Source organism: Rhinoraja longicauda, chromosome 31 (genome assembly GCF_053455715.1).
Source record: "Rhinoraja longicauda isolate Sanriku21f chromosome 31, sRhiLon1.1, whole genome shotgun sequence".
NCBI classification, from domain to species: Eukaryota; Metazoa; Chordata; class Chondrichthyes; order Rajiformes; family Arhynchobatidae; genus Rhinoraja; species Rhinoraja longicauda.
In genome coordinates this window covers 26,828,441-26,850,230 of record NC_135983.1, presented here as the reverse complement: position 1 = coordinate 26,850,230, position 21,790 = coordinate 26,828,441, and the positions used below count along the sequence as shown (strand labels likewise).

The window sequence follows — 21,790 nt, the reverse complement described above, 5'->3', positions numbered from 1 at the left end:
CTCCAAACTAAAAAACTCTCTGCCAGGTTGAAAATCATCTTTCTCAACTCACTAAGTGGAGATTGATGAACAAATGGATCTTATTATTCAAATCTTCCAAAGGATGTTATGATTCTGATTTGGTGAGTAGGTTTGAATAATGGCAATCAGGAAGTTCATTGCTTTTGACCATATTGCCTTCCAAACCTTTATCATCCCAAAGGACTGTGACAATTTCCGATTTGCAGTTTTTAACGAAAATACTTTGAGATGGATGGACAAATAACATTAGTTCCTTTAATTCTTAATGCAGAGTTATATCTCCTCTAAACTACAATTTTTTAAAGTTTCAATTTTAGAGAGACAAGGCGAAACAGGCCCTTCGGCCCAACAAGTGTGTGTTGGACCAGTGATCCCCTCTCATTAACACTATCCTACACACACCAGGGACAACTTACATTTATACCAAGCCAATGAATCTACAATACAATACAATACAATACAATACATCTTTATTGTCATTGTACAGGGGGTACAACGAGATTGGGAATGCACCTCCCATACGATGCAATAAATTAATTCGCTAGTCAGTATTAATTTAAACAACCCAATGAAACAAAATTAGAAACAGTTTTAAAACAGTATAAAGTGCAAGTAGATCTGTGCCGGTTCACTGTGCGATGTGACCATCCGGCTCAGCAGGACCGGTTCATAGCAGCTATGGCCCTGGGGATGAAGCTGTTCCTGAGTCTGGAGGTGCGGGCGTAGAAGGCCTTGTATCGTCTGCCCGATGGTAGAAGTTCGAACAGACTGTTGCAGGGGTGTGAAGAGTCTTTGTGAATGCAGGTGGCTTTTCTGAGGCATCGTGTGTTGTAGATGCCCTCCAAGGCTGGTAGCTGTGTTCCGATGGTCCTCTGAGCTCTATGGACTACCCGCTGAAGAGCTCTCCTCTCTGCCTCCGTGCAGCTGAGATACCACACAGGGATGCCATGAGTTAGGAGTGTGGGAGGAAACTGGAGATCCCGGAGAAAACCCACGCAGGTCACGGGGAGGAACGTACAAACTCCGTTCAGACAGCGCCCGTAGACGGGATGGAACCCGGTTCTCCGGTGCTGTAAGGCAGCAACTCTACCTCTGCTGCCCTATATACCCTTAGTGTGCCCCATTGGCAGGTTGAATATTTATCCTCCTAAGATCACTAAGTAGAGATTGAAGAACAAAGACCTAGACATGTGGGAAAATAACTGCAGATGCTGGTACAAATCGAAGGTATCACAAAATGCCGGAGTAACTCAGTGGGTCAGGCAGCATCTCTGGAGAGAAGGAATGGGTGACGTTTCGGGTCAAGACCCTTCGAAAGAAAGAGAGAGAAAGAGAGAGAGAGAGAGAGAGGGAGAGAGAGAGGGAGAGAGAGAGAGAGAGAGAGAGAGAGAGGAGAGAGAGAGAGAGAGAGAGTGAGAGAGAGAGAGAGAGAGAGAGAGACGAGAGAGAGAGAGAGAGAGAGAGAGAGAGAGAGAGAGAGAGAGAGAGAGAGAGAGAGAGAGAGAGAGAGAGAGAGAGAGAGAGAGAGAGAGAGAGAGAGGAGGGGGAGAGGAGAGAGAGAGAGTGAATGAGAGAGAATGAGAATGAAGAGAATGCAAGGTTAACTAAGTTAGAGAATCCATAATGGTACCAGATGGTAGCCCTGTTTGTTAACAAAGTAAAGACAAACAGCGAGCTTGGCGAAGTGCCAAATGACCATCATGACCCACTGTGTGGATGCCAACTCAGCCAATAAGCGTTTCACACTCCACTGACACCACCTCAACACAAAGTACACATTCAGCCAATAATAAGTTATCATTATCTGTCCGTGCCGTCGGGCTGCACAACAGTGCTGGTCACAACCAGAAAGCTGAACAAACACGACACAAATATCTGTGTGGGAAGGAAAGGCAGAAGCTGGTTTCAACCGGCGATAGACGCAAGAGTTGCCATGTTTCTGATGCCATTCTACTGTATGTCCTTCAAGTTCAATAGACAATAGACAATAGGTGCAGGAGGAGGCCATTCGGCCCTTCGAGCCAGCACCGCCATTCAATGTGATCATGGCTGATCATTCTCAATCGGTACCCCGTTCCTGCCTTCTCCCCATACCCCCTGACTCCGCTATCCTTAAGAGCTCTATCTAGCTCTCTCTTGAATGCATTCAGAGAATTGGCCTCCACTGCCTTCTAAGTTCTTAAAAATGTAGAGTCTTAACTTGGCCTCGAGGGCTCGTCATCCTGAGTGTGTTATATTACGAGGTCATCAGACCAACAAAATATATTTTGGCAGCGGCAACTGATAACAGTTGGAGGCTGTGCCACCATGTTAGACCGGGGAACATTTAATCGTGCAGATTCTTTAGACTGTAGAGATACAGGGCATAAACAGGGTCACCGATAGACACAAGATGCTGGAGTAACTCAGCGGGACAGGCAGCATCTCTGGAGAGAAGGAATGGGTGACAGGGCCTTGGTGACACAACACCTGGAGTATTGCGTACAGTTTTGGTCTCCTAATCTGAGGAAAGACATTCTTGCCATAGAGGGAGCACAGAGAAGGTTCACCAGATTGATTCCTGGGATGGCAGGACTTTCATATGAAGAAAGACCTGGATAGACTCGGCTTGTACTCGCTGGAATTTAGAAGATTGAGGGGGGATCTTATAGAAACTTACAAAATTCTTAAGGGGTTGGACAGGCTAGATGCAGGAAGATTGTTCCCGATGTTGGGGAAGTCCAGAACAAGGGGTCACAGTTTAAGGATAAGGGGGAAGTCTTTTAGGACCGAGATGAGAGAAGTTTTTTTTTCACACGGAGAGTGGTGAATCTGTGGAATTCTCTGCCACAGAAAGTAGTTGAGGCCAGTTCATTGGTTATATTTAAGAGGGAGTTAGATGTGGTCCTTGTGGCTAAAGGGATCAAGGGGTATGGAGAGAAGGGCAGGTACGGGATACTGAGTTGGATGATCAGCCATGATCATATTGAATGGCGGTGCAGGCTCGAAGGGCCGAATGGCCTACTCCTGCACCTTTTTTCTATGTTTCTATGTTTCTATCTGACGTTTCGGGTCGAGACCCTTCTTCGGATTGGTTGGGGATAAGGGGAAGGAGAGATAGAGATGGTGAGGTGGAGAGATAAGGAGCAGCGAGAGAGGATGTTGCAGAACTCTCGTCGGAGAGAGGGCAGGAGAACCTCGCAGTGGAGCAGACGAAATGTGTAGGAAGGAGCTGTAGATGCTGGTTAACACCGAAGAACGACTATCAATGCACATCTCAGCTTTTCAACAGATACAACCTTAGCAAACCAAAGCATGGCATCATTATACCCCTTGTCCAGCAAAAGCAAACATCATCTACCCTAGCAGATGTCCAGCAGTATAGTTTCACGCGCAATTGTCAGCTGTTTAGTTTTGTTTAGCGTCGAGATACATCTATCGGTTGCCAACTATCTCACTCCCAAATAAGGGACAAAGGGTGACGTCACCACCCCGCGCCCCACGTGACCTCACCCAGCCAGCGGTCACGTGCTCCCGCTCCACCAATGGCGGCCGCCTGGGCCGGGAGGTGGGTTGCTACGCAACCTCCATTAGGTGGCGACAGGCCTCCGGGCCTACAGTGTCCAGGCCTACAGCTTCCGGGCCTACAGCGTCCGGGCCTACAGCTTCCGGGCCTACAGCTTCCGGGCCTACAGCATCCAGGCCTACAGCTTCCAGGCCTACAGCGTCCGGGCCTACAGTGTCCGGTCCTACAGCGTCCGGGCCTACAGCGTCCGGTCCAACAGCGTCCGGTCCTACAGCGTCCGTGCCTACAGTGTCCTGGCCTACAGCGTCCGTGCCTACAGTGTCCTGGCCTACAGCGTCCAGGCCTACAGTGTCCGGTCCTACAGCCCCCCCCCCCCCCCCCCCCCCCCCCCCCCCCCCCCCGGGCCTAATAAGGACAAAATACGGGATGTCCCAGCTAAAACGGGACAGTTGGCAACCCTAGATGCAGTGTGGAAACAGGTCCTTCAGCCCAGCGAGTCCGCGCTGACCAGTGATCCCTGCACACTAACACTATCCTACACACACACACACACACTAGGGACAATTTTTGCATTTTTATACCAAGCCAAGTAACCTACAACCTGCGCGTCTTTGGAGTGTGGGAGGAAACCGGAGCACCCGGAGAAATCCCACGGGGAGAACGTACAAACTCCGAACGGACAGCGCCCGTAGTCGGGGTGGAACCCGGGTCTCTGGCGCTGTGAGGCGGCAACTCTACCGCTGCGCCACCGTGAGCAGCAAATAAAACCAACGATCTTCCCCCACAGACGTGTTGTTTTTACGCACAATTGGCAACTGGATGAACCATTTTTGTTGCATCAGAGCATTACGGGGATTTCAATTGCAAACAGGAGCAAGTATCAATTACTGCCAGTACTTAACTTATAAGTGGCAGCAGAAGAATTAATTGTACAATGCATCATTGTTAAAACGACTATCTGTTCAGGAGATTAAGATGATGGTTGATGCGCCAAGCTCACCTTTCACCTCTGGGAACCCAGTGGCAATGGATTGCTCTCCCTTCCGCAGAAGGCCATAGTTTAGTTTAGAGCCACAGGACGGGAACAGGCCCTTCGGCCTGACCGACCAGCGATCCCCGCACACTAATACTATCCTACACGCACAAAATGCTGGAGTAACTCAGCGGGTCAGGCAGCATCTCAGGAGAGAAGGAATGGGTGAACACAAAATGCAGGAGTAACTCATCGGGTCAGGCAGCATACGCCAGGGACAATTTCCATCCTACACACACGCTAGGGACAATTTACAATTTATACCAAGCCAATTAGCCGACAAACCCTGTACGTCTTTGGAGAGCGGGAGGAAACCGAAGATCCCGGAGAAAACCCACGCAGGTCACGGGGGAACGTACAAACTCCGTACAGACGGCGCCCGCGGTCAGGATCGAACCCGGGTCTCCGGCGCCGTGAGGCGGCAACTCTACCGCTGCGCCACCGTGCCGTGATGGGAAAGAAGGGTGGAAGAAGGGAGAGCCGACCTCTAACGTCACGTATCCATGTTCCCCAGGTGTGCTGACTGACCCGATGAGTTACTCCAGAGGCTTTTGTCTCTTTGGGAAAGGTTTCTTGGCTGGCCCATGTGAAAGTATCCTGTCCATCGAGATTGATGGGGAATGGACCAAGTCGTTTGTTAAGCATACGGAATACGGTCTGGAATTAGCCTCAGAATAAAAAGACGCACCTTTAGAAAGCAGACGAGGAGGAAATTCTTTAGTCGGAGGGCGGTGAATCTGTGGAATTCATTGCCACAGAAGGCTGTGGAGGCCAAGTCAGTGGGTATTTTTAATGCAGAGATACATAGATTTTTGATTAGTGCGGGTGTCAGGGGTTATGGGGAGAAGGCAGGAGAATGGGGTCAGGAGGGAGAGATAGATCAGCCATGACTGAATGGCGGAGTAGTTTTGATGGGCCGAATGGCTAATGCTGCTCTGATAACTCATGAACATGAATATCAATGTTATAGTCTGAGTCAGCACTGTAAAAATATTTGAGGGGATGTGTCAACAACCATGGAACTGGAAGTATCTTACCAATTGATGCCCTTGTAATAAAACCATCAACATGTCAACACATCATAACTCTAATGTTTCAAAGTGATTCACGTGCCGTAAATAACATCAGCAAGATTATGTAGGCAAACATGGGCGTCACAGTGGCACAGCGGTAGAGTTGCTGTCTAGCAGCGCCAGAGACCCGGGTTCGATCCCGACCATGGGCGCTGTCTGTACGGAGTTTGTACGTTCTCCCCGTGACCTGCGTGGGTTTTCTCCAAGGTCTTTGGTTTCCTCCCACACTCCAAAGACGTACAGGTTTGTAGGTTAATTGGCTTGGTATAAGTGTAAACTGTCCCCAGTGTGTGTAGGATAGTGTTAGTGTGCGGGGATCGCTGGTCGGCGCGGAAGGGCCTGTTTCCACGCTGTATTTCTAAACGAAACTGAATTACTGGAATTGAAAGAATCTTACCAATTGATGCTCTTGTAATAAAACCATCAACATAGCTCTCAGTAATGTCCCAAAGTGATTCACGTGTCCTAAATAACTTCAGCGTGTACAGTTAGGCAAACATACAGACATTTTCCTCAGAAACAATGAGAGATCATTCTCGGACAAGTATTTCATTTTGGTGCGGACCACAGGAATCTTCCCTGTATTTCTCCTCAAATGATTCTTTGGCAAATGATTTCTCACCATAGAAGTCCCATCCCAACTGTACGCAAAGCTCTAAATGCGGCCTCACCAACGTCTTACACAACTGCAACATGACCTCCCAACTTCTCTACTCTGGGATTTGTGAGAAAACCTACTTGGTTTGAGAACTTTATTTAAGTGCAATTGGAAGAAAGCCCAAACCCCAACACCTTTGCCTGTTCAAGATGTAGTCTCGGAAAGTGTATGGTGGAGTTGATAGATTCAGTGCGAACTGCAAAACTGTGCAGGAGCGATGTTTATTAGCTTACTGTCACGCTGAGTTAGGGTTGCCAACTTCCTCACTCCCAAATACAGGACAAGGTGACGTCACCGCCCCATGCCCCACGTGACCTTACCCAGCCAGCGGCCACTTGCTCCCGCTCCGCCAATGGCGGCCGCCCGGGCCGGGAGGTGGGTTGCTACGTAACCTCCATTAGGCGGCACCCGGGCCTCCGGGCCTACACTGTCCAGGCCCTGGGCCTACAATGTCCGGACCTACACTGTCCGGACCTAACCTGTCCGGGCCAACACTGTCCAGACCTACACAGTCCTGGCCTACAGTGTCCGGGCCTACACTGTCCGGGCCTACATTGTCCGGGCCTACACTCTCCGGGCCCACAGCCGCCCCCGGGCCTACACTGTCCGGGCCTACAGTGTCCGGGCCTACAGCGCCACCCGGGCCTAAAACGGGACAAACCAATTTAACCCAATATACGGGATGTCCCGGCTAATATGGGACAGTTGGCAACCCTAGACAGAGTGTTTGTGGGATTAAGATGCAAAATTAGTAAAAGCACTACTTTCTTCAAAACTGCAGAGATTGAAACATTATGTGTAGGAAGGAACTGCAGATGCTGGTTAAAACTGAAGATTGGCTGAGTCCACACTGACTACCAGCACCAATTATAAAACTAATCCTACTCTAAACCACAGATAGACATGGAGTGCTGGAGTAACTCAGCGGGACAGGCAGCATCTCTGGAGAAAAGGAATGTGAGATGAGGTTTCGGGCCAAGACCCTTCATCAGTCCCGAACATCAGCAACCGAACATTAGACATCTGCAGTTCCTTCCTACAGCAATCTGATTGATCCATTTCTCAGACTATCCTTAATCGGACTTTACTGGCTTTGCCTTGAAATTTTCAGGTCGAGACCCTTCTTCGTCTGAAAGTCTCGACCCAAAGCATCACCCAATCCTTGTCTCCAGAGATGCTGTCTGACCCGCTGTGCTACTCCAGCGTGTTCTGTCTATCTGAGGTTGCAACATGGTTTGACTTTAGGCTTGCTTGATCGCTGAATTGGGCTGCCATCTATGGGTGAGGTGGTTTATATCTCTTCTGATTTGCTGTGGCAATTCCACCATTAATGCCATACTTTGGCTATCAGTATTGCCCTGTGAATCAGGAGGTGAAGGGTTTGGAAATCAGGTTGATTTCCGCTGCTAACAATGCAAACGGAAATGCTGTCCATATGGTCAGAAGTGATAGGAGCAGAATTAGGCCATTCGGCCCATCAAGTCTACTCCGCCATTCATTCATTGTGGATCTGTCTTTCCCTCCTAGCCCCGTTCTCCTGCCTTCTCCCCATAACCCCTGACACCTGGACTAATCACCTGGTCTATCTCTGCATTAAAGATATCCACCGACTTGGCCTCCACAGACGTCTGTGGCAAAGAATTCCACAAATTCACCATCATGTTTCTCCTCATCTCCTTCCTAAAGGAACCTCCTTTAATTCTGAGGCTGTGACCTCTAGTCCGAGACTCTCCCACCAGTGGAAACATCCTCTCCACATCCACTCTATCCAAGCCTTTCACTATTCTCTATGTTTCCCCCTCATCCTTCTCAACTCCACATGTGATGAATAATTGACTCAAGAGGCGATGAGCATGAGATTTTGTGGAAAGCAAAGGGCATGAAATATTATTTCTTTCACTCTCTTGCAAGCAAACATCTCTGTAGCCTGGCATCCTCCAGTGCAGGTCCAGCATTAGGCTCGCTGTGAAGATGGACACAAAATGCTGGAGTAACTCAGCGGGTCAGGCAGCATCTCTGGAGAGAAGGAATGGGTGACGTTTCGTGTCGAGACATTCTTGCCTTAGAGGGAGTACAGGGAAGGTTCACCAGATTGATCCCTGGGATGGCAGGACTTTCATATGAAGAAAGACTGGATAGACTCGGCTTGTACTCGCTGGAGTTTAGAAGATTGAGGGGGGGATCTTATAGAAACTTACAAAATTCTTAAGGGGTTGGACAGGCTAGATGCAGGAAGATTGTTCCCGATGTTGGGGAAGTCCAGAACAAGGGGTCACAGTTTAAGGATAAGGGGGAAGTCTTTTAGGACCGAGATGAGAACGTTTTTTTTCACACAGAGAGTGGTGAATCTGTGGAATTCTCTGCCACAGAAGGTAGTTGAGGCCAGTTCATTGGCTGTATTTAAGAGGGAGTTAGATGTGGCCCTTGTGGCTAAAGGGATCAGGGGGTATGGAGAGAAGGCAGGTACGGGATACTGAGTTGGATGATCAGCCATGATCATATTGAATGGCGGTGCAGGCTCGAAGGGCCGAATGGCCTACTCCTGCACCTATTTTCTATTTCTATGTTTTCTATGAGACCTTTCTTCAGTCTCGGTTATTGGAGACCTGTGTTTTTTGCAGATCTTTCATTCATTGTTCTGTATCTCTCCATATATTATCAACTACTGTATATACCTCCCATTTCCCTTTTCCCTAACTAGTCTGGAGAAGGGTCTCGACTCGAAACATCACCAGTTCCTCCTGTCCGGAGATGCTGCCTGTCCCGCTGAGTTCCTCCAGCTCTTTGTGACTATCTTCGATGTAAACCAGCACACATTCTAGACTCAATACTCTGAAGGCCAATGTGCCAAAAGCCTTCTCGACTTCAGGAAACATGTTCCCAATGTTGGGGGAGTCCAGAACCAGGGGCCACAGTTTAAGAATAAGGGGTCGGTCATTTAGAACGGAGATGAGCAAGAACATTTTCACTCAGAGAGTTGTAAATCTGTGGAATTCTCTGCCTCAGAAGGCAGTGGAGGCCAGTTCTCGGAATGCATTCAAGAGAGAGCTAGATAGAGCTCTTAAGGATAGCGGAGTCAGGGGGTATGGGGAGAAGGCAGGGACGGGGTATTGATTGAGAATGATCAGCCATGATGACATTGAATGGTGGTGCTGGCTCGAAGGGCCGAATGGCCTCCTCCTGCACCTATTTAGATTTTTTAGATTTAGTGGTACAGCGCGGAAACAGGCCCTTCGGCCCATCGAGTCCGCGCCGCCCAGCGATCCCCGCACACTAACACTATCCTACACTCACTAGGGACAATTTTTACATTTACCCAGTCAATTAACCTACAAACCTGCACGTCTTTGAAGTGTGGGAAGAAACCGAAGATCTCGGAGAAAACCCACGCAGGTCACGGGGAGAACGTACAAACTCCGTACAGACGGCGCCCGTAGTCAGGGTCGAACCTGAGACTCCGGCGCTGTATTCGCTGTAAGGCAGCGACTCTACCGCTGCGCCACCCGTCTATTGTCTATTGACCACCCAATCTACATGAGACGCCACTTTCGACGAATGATGTACTTGCACTCCTGGACCCCTCTGCTGTGTCTGCAGTTCCTTCCTGCCTTTAATATCTTCATCATTTCTCCACCTTTTCCCATTTCCGCGGCCGGCTGCCTCGTCTCTCGGCAGGGATGTGAGACCAGAGGGACGGTGATCTGGGATTTTCACAGCAGTCGTTCACCGCAAACTAATGCCCCCATAACTGTGCACGGTTGGGCAGTTGCCAGCTGAGAGAAGTGCTCAGAAAAATAACATCTCCCTCGGGAACCCAACTCACTGCAATAATCTTTCAAGATTTTTATTTTTGCATTGCTGAAATTTGCAGGGCAACGGCAGAATATTAAATTTGATTTCTTTACGTTATAGGAGCAGAATTAGGCCATTCGGCCCATTGAGTCTATTCCTGTCTCCACCTATATCCTTCCTTTGTCCCGCCCCCCCCGCCATCAGTCTGAAGAAGGGTCTCGACCCGAAACGTCACCCATTCCTTCTCTCCCGAGATGCTGCCTGTCCTGCTGAGTTACTCCAGCATTCTGTGAATAAATACCACCATTCAATCATGGCTGATTTGCCTCTCCCTCCTAACCCCATTCTCCTGCCTTTTCCCCACAACCCCTGACACCCGCACTAATCAAGAATCTGTCAATCTCCGCCAACATCATCTACTGTATCCGTTGTTCAGGATGTAGACTCTTGTACATCGGGAAGACCGTTGCCCTGCTAAGCATATCCACTGACTTGGCCTCCACAGCCTTCTGTGGCAAAAAAAATCCACAGATTCACCACCCTCTGACTAAAGAAATTCCTCCTCATCTCCTTCCTGAAGGTTTCCCTTCACTTTCCCCTGACTCTCAGTCTGGAAGAAGGGTCTCGACCCGAAACGTCGCGTATTCTTTTTCCTCCAGAGATGCTGCCTGACCCGCTGAGTTACTCCAGCTTTTTTTGTGTCAATCTTCGAAAGAAATGGACACATGGCTTTCTAAATTTCCAACTTCTCTTGCACATTTCAAGGACATTTTCGAGGTGCAAGGGTGGAAATGATACTGGATTTTAGAAATGGAGTCCAATTCACATTTACTGCCATATTATGTCTTCGGCACGTTGAACAGAGGAGGTTTATCCACCCATCGTTAGATCAACCTTTGAATTGGAATCAAACGAATTTCCCGTAAATTGGCTACACTGGAAGTCTAATTTAAAATATGTCACACATAGCAGGAGTAATTTTTATTAATTTGAAATAAATTAATATTTCCTTCAATGTAGCTCTTTTGATGACCTCAGAGCGTCACAAATACTTGGCAGCTAATTAACCATCTTTGAAGTATTTTAAATACTTTTTAAATACTTTATACAGGAGGAGGACCCGGTGTGGAGAAACCGCCTTGCGGGAGGGGGGAGGGAAGGGGGAGGGAGGTTGGGAGGAGAGGACAAACGTGGACCTTGCGTTGTAACTTTCTCGGCGTCCTTTATGTGGCGACTGTTTGCATACTTTGGGTGTGCAAATCACTTGTCACTAGGGGTTGCCAACTTCCTCACTCCCAAATACGGGACAAAGGGTGACGCCCGCGCCCCACGTGATCTCACCCATCCAGCGGCCACGTGCTCCCGCTCCACCAATGGCGGCCGCCCGGGCCGGGAGGCAGGTTGCTCCGCAACCACCGTTATGGTGAATGCAATCGGCTCCGCTCCCCAAACACACTCCGTTAGCCTACAGTGTCCGGGTCTACAGTGTCCGGGCCTACAGTGTCCGGGCCTACAGTGTCCGGGCTTACCCTGACCGGGCCTACAGTGTCCGGGCCTACACTGTCCGGGCCTACACTGTTCGGGCCTACAATGTCCAGGCCTACAGTGTCCGGGCCTACAGCGGCCCCCGACAAGGGCAGTCCCGTACGGGACAAACCAATTTAGCCCAAAATACGTGATGTCCTGGCCATTATAGGACCGTTGGCTGAGTGGCCTAATTCTACCTCCATCACTCGTGATGAAGGGAGAATGTAAAGCACACTCGTTATCTAAACATGTTTGACCCGAGCAAAGTGTCTGCTTGGTTTCACAGTGAGGGAGGAGGTTCTCGTTTCTGAATAGATGTTGAGCAGACCGTGTGGGTGTGCATCGAGATGTAAAAGGGGAATCACTGCCATTAATCTTTTCTATTTTCGGGAAGAGCAGAACATGCACTTAATGAGGTCCCATCCATTTATCTGCTTCTCCGTCCAACATTGTCGAAGCCAACCTTGAAATTCAGAAGAAATTATAAGAGTGTTATGTCAGTCATGCGAGAATTCTGAAACCGGACCGCTCCAGATTCTCTGCCATCTCCACTCTGTTTTGCTAAGCTCCGATCTTGCAGGTCCACTGGGAAAGTTGCACGGCTAAGTGTTGGCTAAATTGGCCAAGACAACGTTAAATGGACAACCCTCCAGGAGATTGGCGGTCAGGATCGAACCCGGCGTTTCTGATGCTACCCGGTCTCAGGCCGTAGCTCTACCGCTGCACCACCGTGGTGGGCCGCCCAAACGCTTAATCATAGTGTGCAGGAAAGAACTGCAGATGCTGGTTTCAAACGAAGGTAGACAAGAAATGCTGGAGTAACTCAGCGGGTCAGGCAGCGTCTCTGGAGAGAAGGAATGGGTGACGTTTCGGGTCGAGACCCTTCTTCAGACTGAAGAAGGGTCTTGACCCGAAAGGTCACCCATTCCTTCTCGCCCGAGATGCTGCCTGTCCCGCTTAACCATAGCCCTTGGCGTGACCGGTCCAATGCTCTTGTTAAAAAGAACACCAACGACCTTCACTTCCTGAGAAGCCTTGGTGAGTTCGGCATGTCCCCAACAACTCTCACCAACTTCTACAGATTCGCCCTGGAAAAGCGTTTTATCGGGATGCATCACAGCTTGGTTTGGGAACAGCTCCATCCATGGGAAGGAGATATGTATCGAGGCTTTGATGCTGTTCCGAAAATTATTTATTTAGATGGTACTGAAGATTTGGATAGGGAGAACTATACAAAGGTGATTTTCCAGGGCATTGAGCAATTCTGGAGAAAAGAAGAAAAGGCTTTGATGTTGTTCAGAACATTATATAATTAGAAAGATACCAAAGATTGTAGATAACAAAGGCTATTTGGTTGAGAGTCAAAATCAATCAATTTGTTAAGGGAGATCCATTTTTTAAATTGATTTTCAAAGGGTACATCTGGTCCGAGAGGAGAGATAAGAGTATGGTCCAGTGTGGAGGTTTAGTTTAAGATGGACACAAAATGCTGGAGTAACTCAGCAGGTCAGGCAACATCTCTGGATAGAAATAATGGGTGACTTTTCGGGTCGAGACCCTTCTTCAGTTTAGTTTAAAGATACAGCGTGGAAACAGGCTCTTCGGCCCACCGAGTCCGTGTCGACCAGCGATCCCCACACACTAGCACTATCCTACACACACTAGCACTATCCTACACACACTAGCACTATCCTACACACACTAGCACTATCCTACACACACTAGCACTATCCTACACACACTAGCACTATCCTACACACACTAGGGACGATTTACATTTATACCAAGCCAATTGACCTACAAAAATGTATGTTGTTGGAGTGTGGGAGGAAACCGGTGCACCCTGAGAAAACCCACGCAGGTCACGGGGAGAACGTGCAAACTCCGTTCAGACAGCACCCGCGGTCAGGGTCCTTGGCGCTGTGAGGCAGCAACTCTAACGTCGTGCCAAGTGTGGGAATGGAGCTCTTGAAGTTGGCATGAGCATGAAAGATCTACCAATGCCCTGGACCAGAATTAGGAGTCACTCTTTGTTAATCATGTGGATGGTTTAAACCCAGCCTCCACTGGAGGGCTTGAGATTGAGCTGACCTTGCACTGTATCATGTGTCTGTGTTGCAGGTGACCGAGACTCGGACTGGACCTTTGGGATGTAGCAGCTACGAGAACCTCGACTCAGTGAGTTCTATTCTACTGCAGAGTCCTGAGAGCAGACTGCATCTGCAAGGTGGGTAGTTTGGTGTGGTACTTTATGGTATGGTATGGTGTGTTATCATGTTCTGGTATGGTATATTGTGGTGTGGTATGGTATCATGTGGTATGGTATGTTATGTTGTGTTATGGTATGATATCTTATGTTATGGTAAGGTATGGCACTTCATTTGTCACACATACCGAGTAGGGTTGCCAACTGTCCCGTATTAGCCGGGATATCCCGGTATCATATCATATCATATATATACAGCCGGAAACAGGCCTTTTCGGCCCTCCAAGTCCGTGCCGCCCAGTGATCCCCGTACATTAACACTATCCTACACCCACTAGAGACAATTTTTACATTTACCCAGCCAATTAACCTACATACCTGTACGTCTTTGGAGTGTGGGAGGAAACCGAAGATCTCGGAGTAAACCCACGCAGGTCACGGGGAGAACGTACAAACTCCTTACAGTGCAGCACCCGTAGTCAGGATCGAACCTGAGTCTCCGGCGCTGCATTCGCTGTAAAGCAGCAACTCTACCGCTGCGCTACCGTGCCGCCCCAATTTATCTTGGGTTAAATTGGTTTGTCCCTTGTCCCATATTAGATGCGGGGGGCGCTGTAGGCCCGGACACTGTAGGCCCCGACGCTGTAGGCCCGGAAACTGTAGGCCCGGACGCTGTAGGCCCGGACACTGTAGGCCCGGGGGCCATTATAGGCTCGGACACTGTAGGCCAGAACGCTGTAGGCCTGGACACTATAGGCCCGGACGCTGTAGGCCCGGACACTGTAGGCCCGGACGCTGTAGGCCCGGGGGCCGTTGTAGGCTCGGACACTGTAGGCCAGAACGCTGTAGGCCCAGACACTGTAGGACCGGATGCTGTAGGCCCGGACACTGTAGGCCCGGGGGCCGCTGTAGGCCGGGACAGTGTCGGCTAACGGAGTGTGTTCGGGGAGCGGGGCCGTGTGTGTTCGATGAATGGAGGTTGCATAGCAACCCGCCTCCCAGCCCAGGCGGCCGCCATTGGTGGAGCGGGAGCACGTGGCCGCTGGCTGGGTGAGGTCACGTGCGGCACGGGGCGGTGACGTCACCTGCTGTCCCTTATTTGGGAGTGAGAAAGTTGGCAACCCTAGTACCGAGGTACAGTGAAATCCATTTTTGTACACAGTTCAGTACAACTATCACTACACATAAGCACTTAGATACATCTTAAACGCATGAGCATCTCAGATACAGTACAAATATGTAGCAGTAGTACACTGAGACAGTGTACAGAGTTGCCAGGTTGGTGCCATTTTCAAGTCCTCGTTGTTGTGAGTGCAGGGATCTTGAGCCGACCATCAAACTCACAATGTTTGTTCTCCATTCCCATTATTTTAAAAAAATGCAACTCTGCAGAAATTAATCTAAATGATCTCCAACACAAACAAGACATAAGGAGAGTGGGATTTTTCATTAAGTTCCTCCTCACTGGTTCAGCTGTCATCAGGCAACTGAACCATCCTACCAACAACCAGAGAGCGGGCCTGAGCTACTATCTACCTCACTGGAGACCCTCGGACTGTCTTTAATCGGACTTTAATGGACTTCATCGTGCGCTAAAAGTTATCCCCTTGATCATGTGGATGGCTCGATTGTGAAACAGCATCCCTCTCCCCATCAGAACTTCCCCCTCCATCGACTCCTTTAAGTCCAGGCTCAAAACCTATTTCTACTCCCTAGCGTTTGAGGCCCTCTGAGGGGGCGCTGTGAACTGTTTATGTATGTGCTGTTATGTTTGTGTGCCATTGTACGTTCGTTTCTTAGAACCTGAACTGATGTACAGCACTTTGGTCAACGTGGGTTGTTTTTAAATGTGCTATACAAATAAAATTGACTTGACTTGACTTTCCGCTGACTGGTTAGTGCGCGACGAAAGCTTTTCACTGTACCTCGGTACACGTGACAATAAACTGAACTGAAATTGCGTGTGAAAATGAACATTTTGAATATTTCAAGGCATTGCTTGTACTGATCGAGCACATCAAGCTTATATAAAAAATTAAATGCTGAGTACTTTATATAAAACATTAAATGCTGAGTACTTTATAATTTCTATTCTCATCCATACTGCTGCCAAAGAACACGCATTCAAAGAGGTGTGAGACACAGTGCAAGCCTCAATGATTAAACCATGAGCTTAAAAAAACAAGACAGGATGTTTTTATTTTCTGTTTAATTACCAGTGAGAGATTATTTTAATAAGGAGCGTAGGGTTTTGGGGGAGGATCTTATAAATTACAAACACAAAAACATTAAAAAAATTGTACAAGTCATAAAAGCCCATCTAAGTTATATGAATCTTCCCAATTTATTGCACTGAAAGGCATTCCATTGCTTTGGTACAACTGTTGTGTGAAGGTCACAAAATGGAAGATTTAGTAAAAAATCTTTTTTCTGGCAGTCAATTAATGTGTGAGCTCCAAAGGCCGTGTGGTTTTTTGAGAATTGGTTTTGGAACATCATTACCTGAAGCTGCAACGCGGGATGTTTGAGACCACATTAGGTGAAACTGCAACGCGAGTTGTTGCTGCCAATATTGAACTGTCAGCATCTTTCAGTCTTCCTTGGATTTTCCTTAAAGCGTGAGAAATCGTGAGTGATATTTGCAGGAACACGTTGTGATTAGTTGCAGATAACGGCGTGAGACCATTGTTAATCCCCTGGGGCAGGTTTTAAGCTGAGCACAGGCGTTCTAAGTGCCCTGATGGAACCTTGGCACCTCTCCAAATGGACCAAGCCTCATTTAATCTTCAGGCTTGTCGTCAAAGAACTTGAAGATACACCTTTGTCAAAAAACACATTAAAAATCCAATTCCTTGGTTTCCAGTCGATTAAACGTGATTGAGCAAGTTCATGGTCTGTGCAGAAGTGCAACGCTGGAGTAACTCAGCGGGTCAGGCAGCATCTGTGGAGAACATGGATAGGTGACGTTTCACAGAGTGCTGGAGTAACTCAGCGAGTCAGGCAGCATCTCTGGAGAACATGGATAGGTGACGTTTCACAGAGTGCTGGAGTAACTCAACGGGTCAGGCAGCATCTGTGGAGAACATGGATAGGTGACGTTTCACAGAGTGCTGGAGTAACTCAGCGGGTCAGGCAGCATCTCTGGAGAACATGGATAGGTGACGTTTCAGGTTGGGTCTCTTTTTCAGACATTATATTGGGGGAGGGGTGGGGAGGGTGGAGCCTGGGGGGCATGGAAACATGAAAAGACCAGGACAAATCAGGGGTTATGGGGAGAAGGCAGGAGAATGGGGCAGACAGGTAAAGATAGATCAGCCATGACTGAATGGCGGAGTAGACTTGATGGGCCGAATGGCCTAATTCTGCTCCTATCACTTATAAACTTATGAAAGCGGAGCGGTCAAGAGATGACCGGAGGCACGGAGGTTCCATGAAAGGCCACCAGTGATTCACTAGCAAACAATCAGCCTATCAGTGAACCTCCCCCAGCTGAGGCCGTCTGTTGCCGGCCATTATTGGGCCTAGTCTTTTCTTGCTTTCACTTCCTCTCTCCCCTCCACCTCTAAAACCTGGCAGAGGATGGGGTTCCACTAGGGTCGCCAACTGTCCCGTGTTAGCTGGGACATCCCGTACTTTGGGCTAAATTGGTTTGTCCCCGTATGGGACCGCCCTTGTCCCGTATTAGTAGGGTTGCCAACTTCCTCACCTCCCAAATACGGGACAAAGGGTGACGTCACCGCCCCGCGCCCCCACGTGACCTCACCCAGCCAGCGGCCACGTGCTCCCGCTCCACCAATGGCGGCAGCATTGTTGGCTGGGGAAGATGTGCTAATGAGAGTGATACAAGGATGTGAACAGAGGAACTAGTGGGATGATGAGAATGGGGGGGGGGGGGGGGAGAAAGAATGCAGGAGTTAGCTGGAGTTAGAGAAGTCAATGTTCATAACGCTGGGGTGTGAGCTGCCCAAGCGAAATATGAGGTGCTGTTCCTCCAATTTGCGCTGGGCCTCTGTCTGACAGTGGAGGAGGCCCGGGACAGAAAGGTCAGTGTGGGAATGGGAATTAGAGTGTTTTTGGCAACAGGGAGATCGCGTAGGCCGAGGCGAACTGAGCTGAGGTGTTCAGCGAAACTATACAGGTGCGGTGTTTGACCTGCTGAACGCCTTGTGTGTCCCTGCACCCTGGCTTCTCTCTGGAATTTTAGGTCAGGCAATTGTTGAGGCAGCAGAAGGCCTCATCAGTCTGAAGAAGGGTCTCGACCCGAGACCTCGCCCATTCCTTCTCCCCAGAGATGCTGCCTGCCCCCGCTGAGTTACTCCGGGTTTTCCACGTCTCTCATCATTTAGGATCCTGCCTGGCGGACAATCACAGTCCTGAAGGAGTTTTAAATTACAAAAGAGCAAAAAAGGAGGCAGCGAGGTTTGTTTCCTAATTAGAGTCGTGTACGGGAATGGAGAAAGGATAAGATTTCACACTCCATCATCCAAAGCTGATCCAAAAATAGACGGTAGTTATTATGCCTTGAACTCTTTCAAATTCCCTTCCACGCTGGTAATTGTGCCGTGACTGCAGAATTGATGAAAGGTTGTTTTTTAAAGGCCAGCGTCTAATTTGTTAATGTTTGGGCATTGGAAAAACAAGACTTAATAACACTGCTCTTGCATGCAATTAGCTAAGAGGCTCTCGACTTGCGTGATGGATATTTCAATTAAAATGATGAAGTGAGGTTCGGACGTTTTCCACGAGGCCTGTATGGAAATGACCAGAAGACATACAGCAGAGCCGAATAGCGAAAGGCCTGGATAGACAGGATGTGCAGAGGGAGTTTCAAACTTTAGTTTTTAGTTTTAGAGATAGAGGGCGGATACAGGCCCTTCGGCCCACCGAGTCACAGTTTAAGGATAAGGGGGAAGTCTTTTAGGACCGAGATGAGAACGTTTTTTCTGGATAGACTCGGCTTGTACTCGCTGGAATTTAGAAGATTGAGGGGGGATCTTATAGAAACTTACAAAATTCTTAAGGGGTTGGACAGGCTAGATGCGGGAAGATTGTTCCCGATGTTGGGGAAGTCCAGAACAAGGGGTCACAGTTTAAGGATAAGGGGGAAGTCTTTTAGGACCGAGATGAGAAAGTTTATTTTCACACAGAGAGTGGTGAATCTGTGGAATTCTCTGCCACAGAGGGTAGTTGAGGCCAGTTCATTGGCTATATTTAAGAGGGAGTTAGATGTGGCCCTTGTGGCTAAAGGGATCAGGGGGTATGGAGAGAAGGCAGGTACAGGATACTGAGTTGGATGATCAGCCATGATCATATTGAATGGCGGTGCAGGCTCGAAGGGCCGAATGGCCTACTCCTGCACCTATTGTCTATGTTTCTATGTTTCTATGAGTCCGCACCGTCTGACGATCCCCGCACGTTGACTCTATGCTGCACGCACTAGGGACAATTTACATCTATACCAAGTACACAAACCCAAGCCAAGTTACCTACAAAACCTGTACGTCTTTGGAGGGTGGGAGGAAACCGAAGATCTTGGGGGGTCAAAATCCACGCAGGTCACGGGGAGAACGTGCAATCTCTGCACAGACAGCGCCCATAGTCGGGATTTCACCCGGGTCACTGGCGCTGTGAGGCAGCAACTCTACCGCTGCGCCACCGTGCCGCACATTGGGAGAGTCTAGGGCCATAGGCCAGAGCCTCAGAAGTCCTTCAGGAAGGAGATGAGGAGGAACTTCTTTCCTTAGAGGGTGGTGAATCTGTGGGATTCATTGCCACAGAAGTGCTGTGGAGGCCAAGTCAGTGGATGTTTTTAAGGCAGAGATAGATAGATTAGTACAGGTGTGAGGGGTTATGGGGAGAGGGCAGGAGAATGGGGCTTGGAGAGAGAGATAGATCAGCCATGGTGGAATGGCGGAGTAGACCTGATGGGCCGAATGGCCTAATTCTGTCCCGAACACTCATGAACTTATAAGTCCGACTTATAAGTGCTCTCACCCTATGGAACTCACTACCTCAAACCGTCAGAGACTCCTCCACACTCACCACATTAAAAACATCACTGAAGTCTCACCTATTCAGTACTGCCTTCAACCACTGAAGGTCACCCCACCTTCTGTCTCCTTTCTCTGTTTGTTTACTTATTTATCTATTTATTCACTTCCCTATGTTCTCTAAATCCCTGTAAAGCGTCTTTGAGTATATGAAAAGCGCTATATAAATGTAATGTATTATTATTATTATTATTAATGCTGACCATGGGGGGAAAGTGTCTGTTTCATAGACCAGTTACACTCAGATCTTGAATGTACAATACCTGCAACACTTCATTCAAACTAAACATAGAACACAGAACGTTAAAGTGGGGATCGGGCCCTTCAAGCTGCAATGTTTGTGCCAAACACGATGCCTGGTTAAACGAGGGTTGCCAACTTCCTCACTCCCAAATACGGGACTTGGTGACGTCACCGCCCCGCGCCCCACGTGACCTCACCCAGCCAGCGGCCGCGTGCTTCCCCTCCACCCGGTGATCGGGGCAGAATCAGTCAGAAGAAGGGTCTCGACCCGAAACGTCACCCACTCCTTCTCTCCATAGATGCTGCCTGACCCGCCGAGTTACTCCAGCGTTTTGTGTCTTGTCCTCAGCAGAAATCATTATTGAGTTAACTTTTTATTTCACCAAATGCTGGAGTAACTCAGCAGGTCAGGCAGCATCTTGGGAAGGATAGAAGGAGCAGGTGACGTTTCGGGTCGAGACCCTTCGTCTGGCTGATTCTGCCTGCTGAGTTACTCCAGCATTTCGTGAAATAAACACCTTCGATTTGTACCAGCATCTGCAGTTATTTTCTTACACTGGGTTAGCTCATCACTCCACCTAAAACCTATGTCAGTGCAGATTTCCTTGAAGCCCAGGGTGAATGCAGATGCTGCCTGACCCGCTGAGTTACTCCAGCATTTTGTGTCTACCTTCGATTTAAACCAGCGTCTGCAGATTTTTTTGTTCCTGCGTAGTTGGAGAGGGCTCCTTGAGGCAATATTTGCACACAGTCAGCAAGAAACTACCCCGACATTAAACCTGCGAAAGTTAACAGGGGCATTGTGTGTCTGATTGCTGGATTTAAACCCCTTCGGTCCTGTATTATGCTGTGAGCCGTGGTTCCCTGTAGTGTAAAGTCCCACACTTAATCACGACACTCGTCTCCAATTATAGCCAGAGTCCTCCTCTCTCCGAGCATTAAGGGCTCAGTCCATGGAAGCAGGGCTTCCACACCATCAGTCCCTCCGGTGTCTTTTCAGCATTTTTGCAAGACTTCATCTATTTTCAGATTATCCAGCCTCCAGAGAGCCGAGGAAAAGGCTGCAGAAATTGGCGTAACTATCGATGATGTGGTTTGAAACTAAAATGCTTTGCGGCACTTTCTGCCGTTTACTGCCAGTGCTTTACACTGCGGCTCTAATCAATTCTAACCAAACGCGTCAGGGATAACACTGGAGTTGGAGTTTTACAGGTACAGCCTAGAAACAGGCCTTTCGGCCCACCGAGTCCACGCCGACCGGCGATCTCCTGTGCACTGGTATTTATTCACAAAATGCTTGAGTAACTCAGCAGGACAATAGATAATAGGTGCAGGAGGAGGCCATTCGGCCCTTCGAGCCAGCACCGCCATTCAATGTGATCATGGCTGATCATTCTCAATCAGTACCCCGTTCCTGCCTTCTCCCCATACCCCCTGACTCCGCTATCCTTAACAGCTCTATCTAGCTCTCTTGAATGCATTCAGAGAATTGGCCTCCACTGCCTTCTGAGGCAGAGAATTCCACAGATTCACGACTCTCTGACTGAAAAGGTCAGGCAGCATCTCAGAGAGAAGGAATGGGCGAGGTTTCGGGTTGATAGTGAGGCCCGGAGCTGCGGGAGAGTCAGAGCAAGGGCCTGCTGGTGCCGGCACATCCCAGCCAGGGTACAACGCAGGGCACG

The 21,790-nt window shown here is 48.8% G+C and overlaps 1 protein-coding gene across 3 annotated transcripts in view; it reads left to right on the top strand.

Moving 5' to 3' along the window:
- The window catches only part of brinp1 (bone morphogenetic protein/retinoic acid inducible neural-specific 1), a 199,312-nt gene that overhangs the window by 152,769 nt on the left and 24,753 nt on the right, over nucleotides 1-21,790 (top strand). For all 3 annotated transcript variants that reach the window (XM_078425827.1, XM_078425829.1, XM_078425828.1), the window contains one exon: nucleotides 13,731-13,836. In XM_078425827.1, coding sequence (XP_078281953.1) covers nucleotides 13,731-13,836 — 106 coding nt within the window. The remainder of the gene's footprint in view (nucleotides 1-13,730; nucleotides 13,837-21,790) is intronic.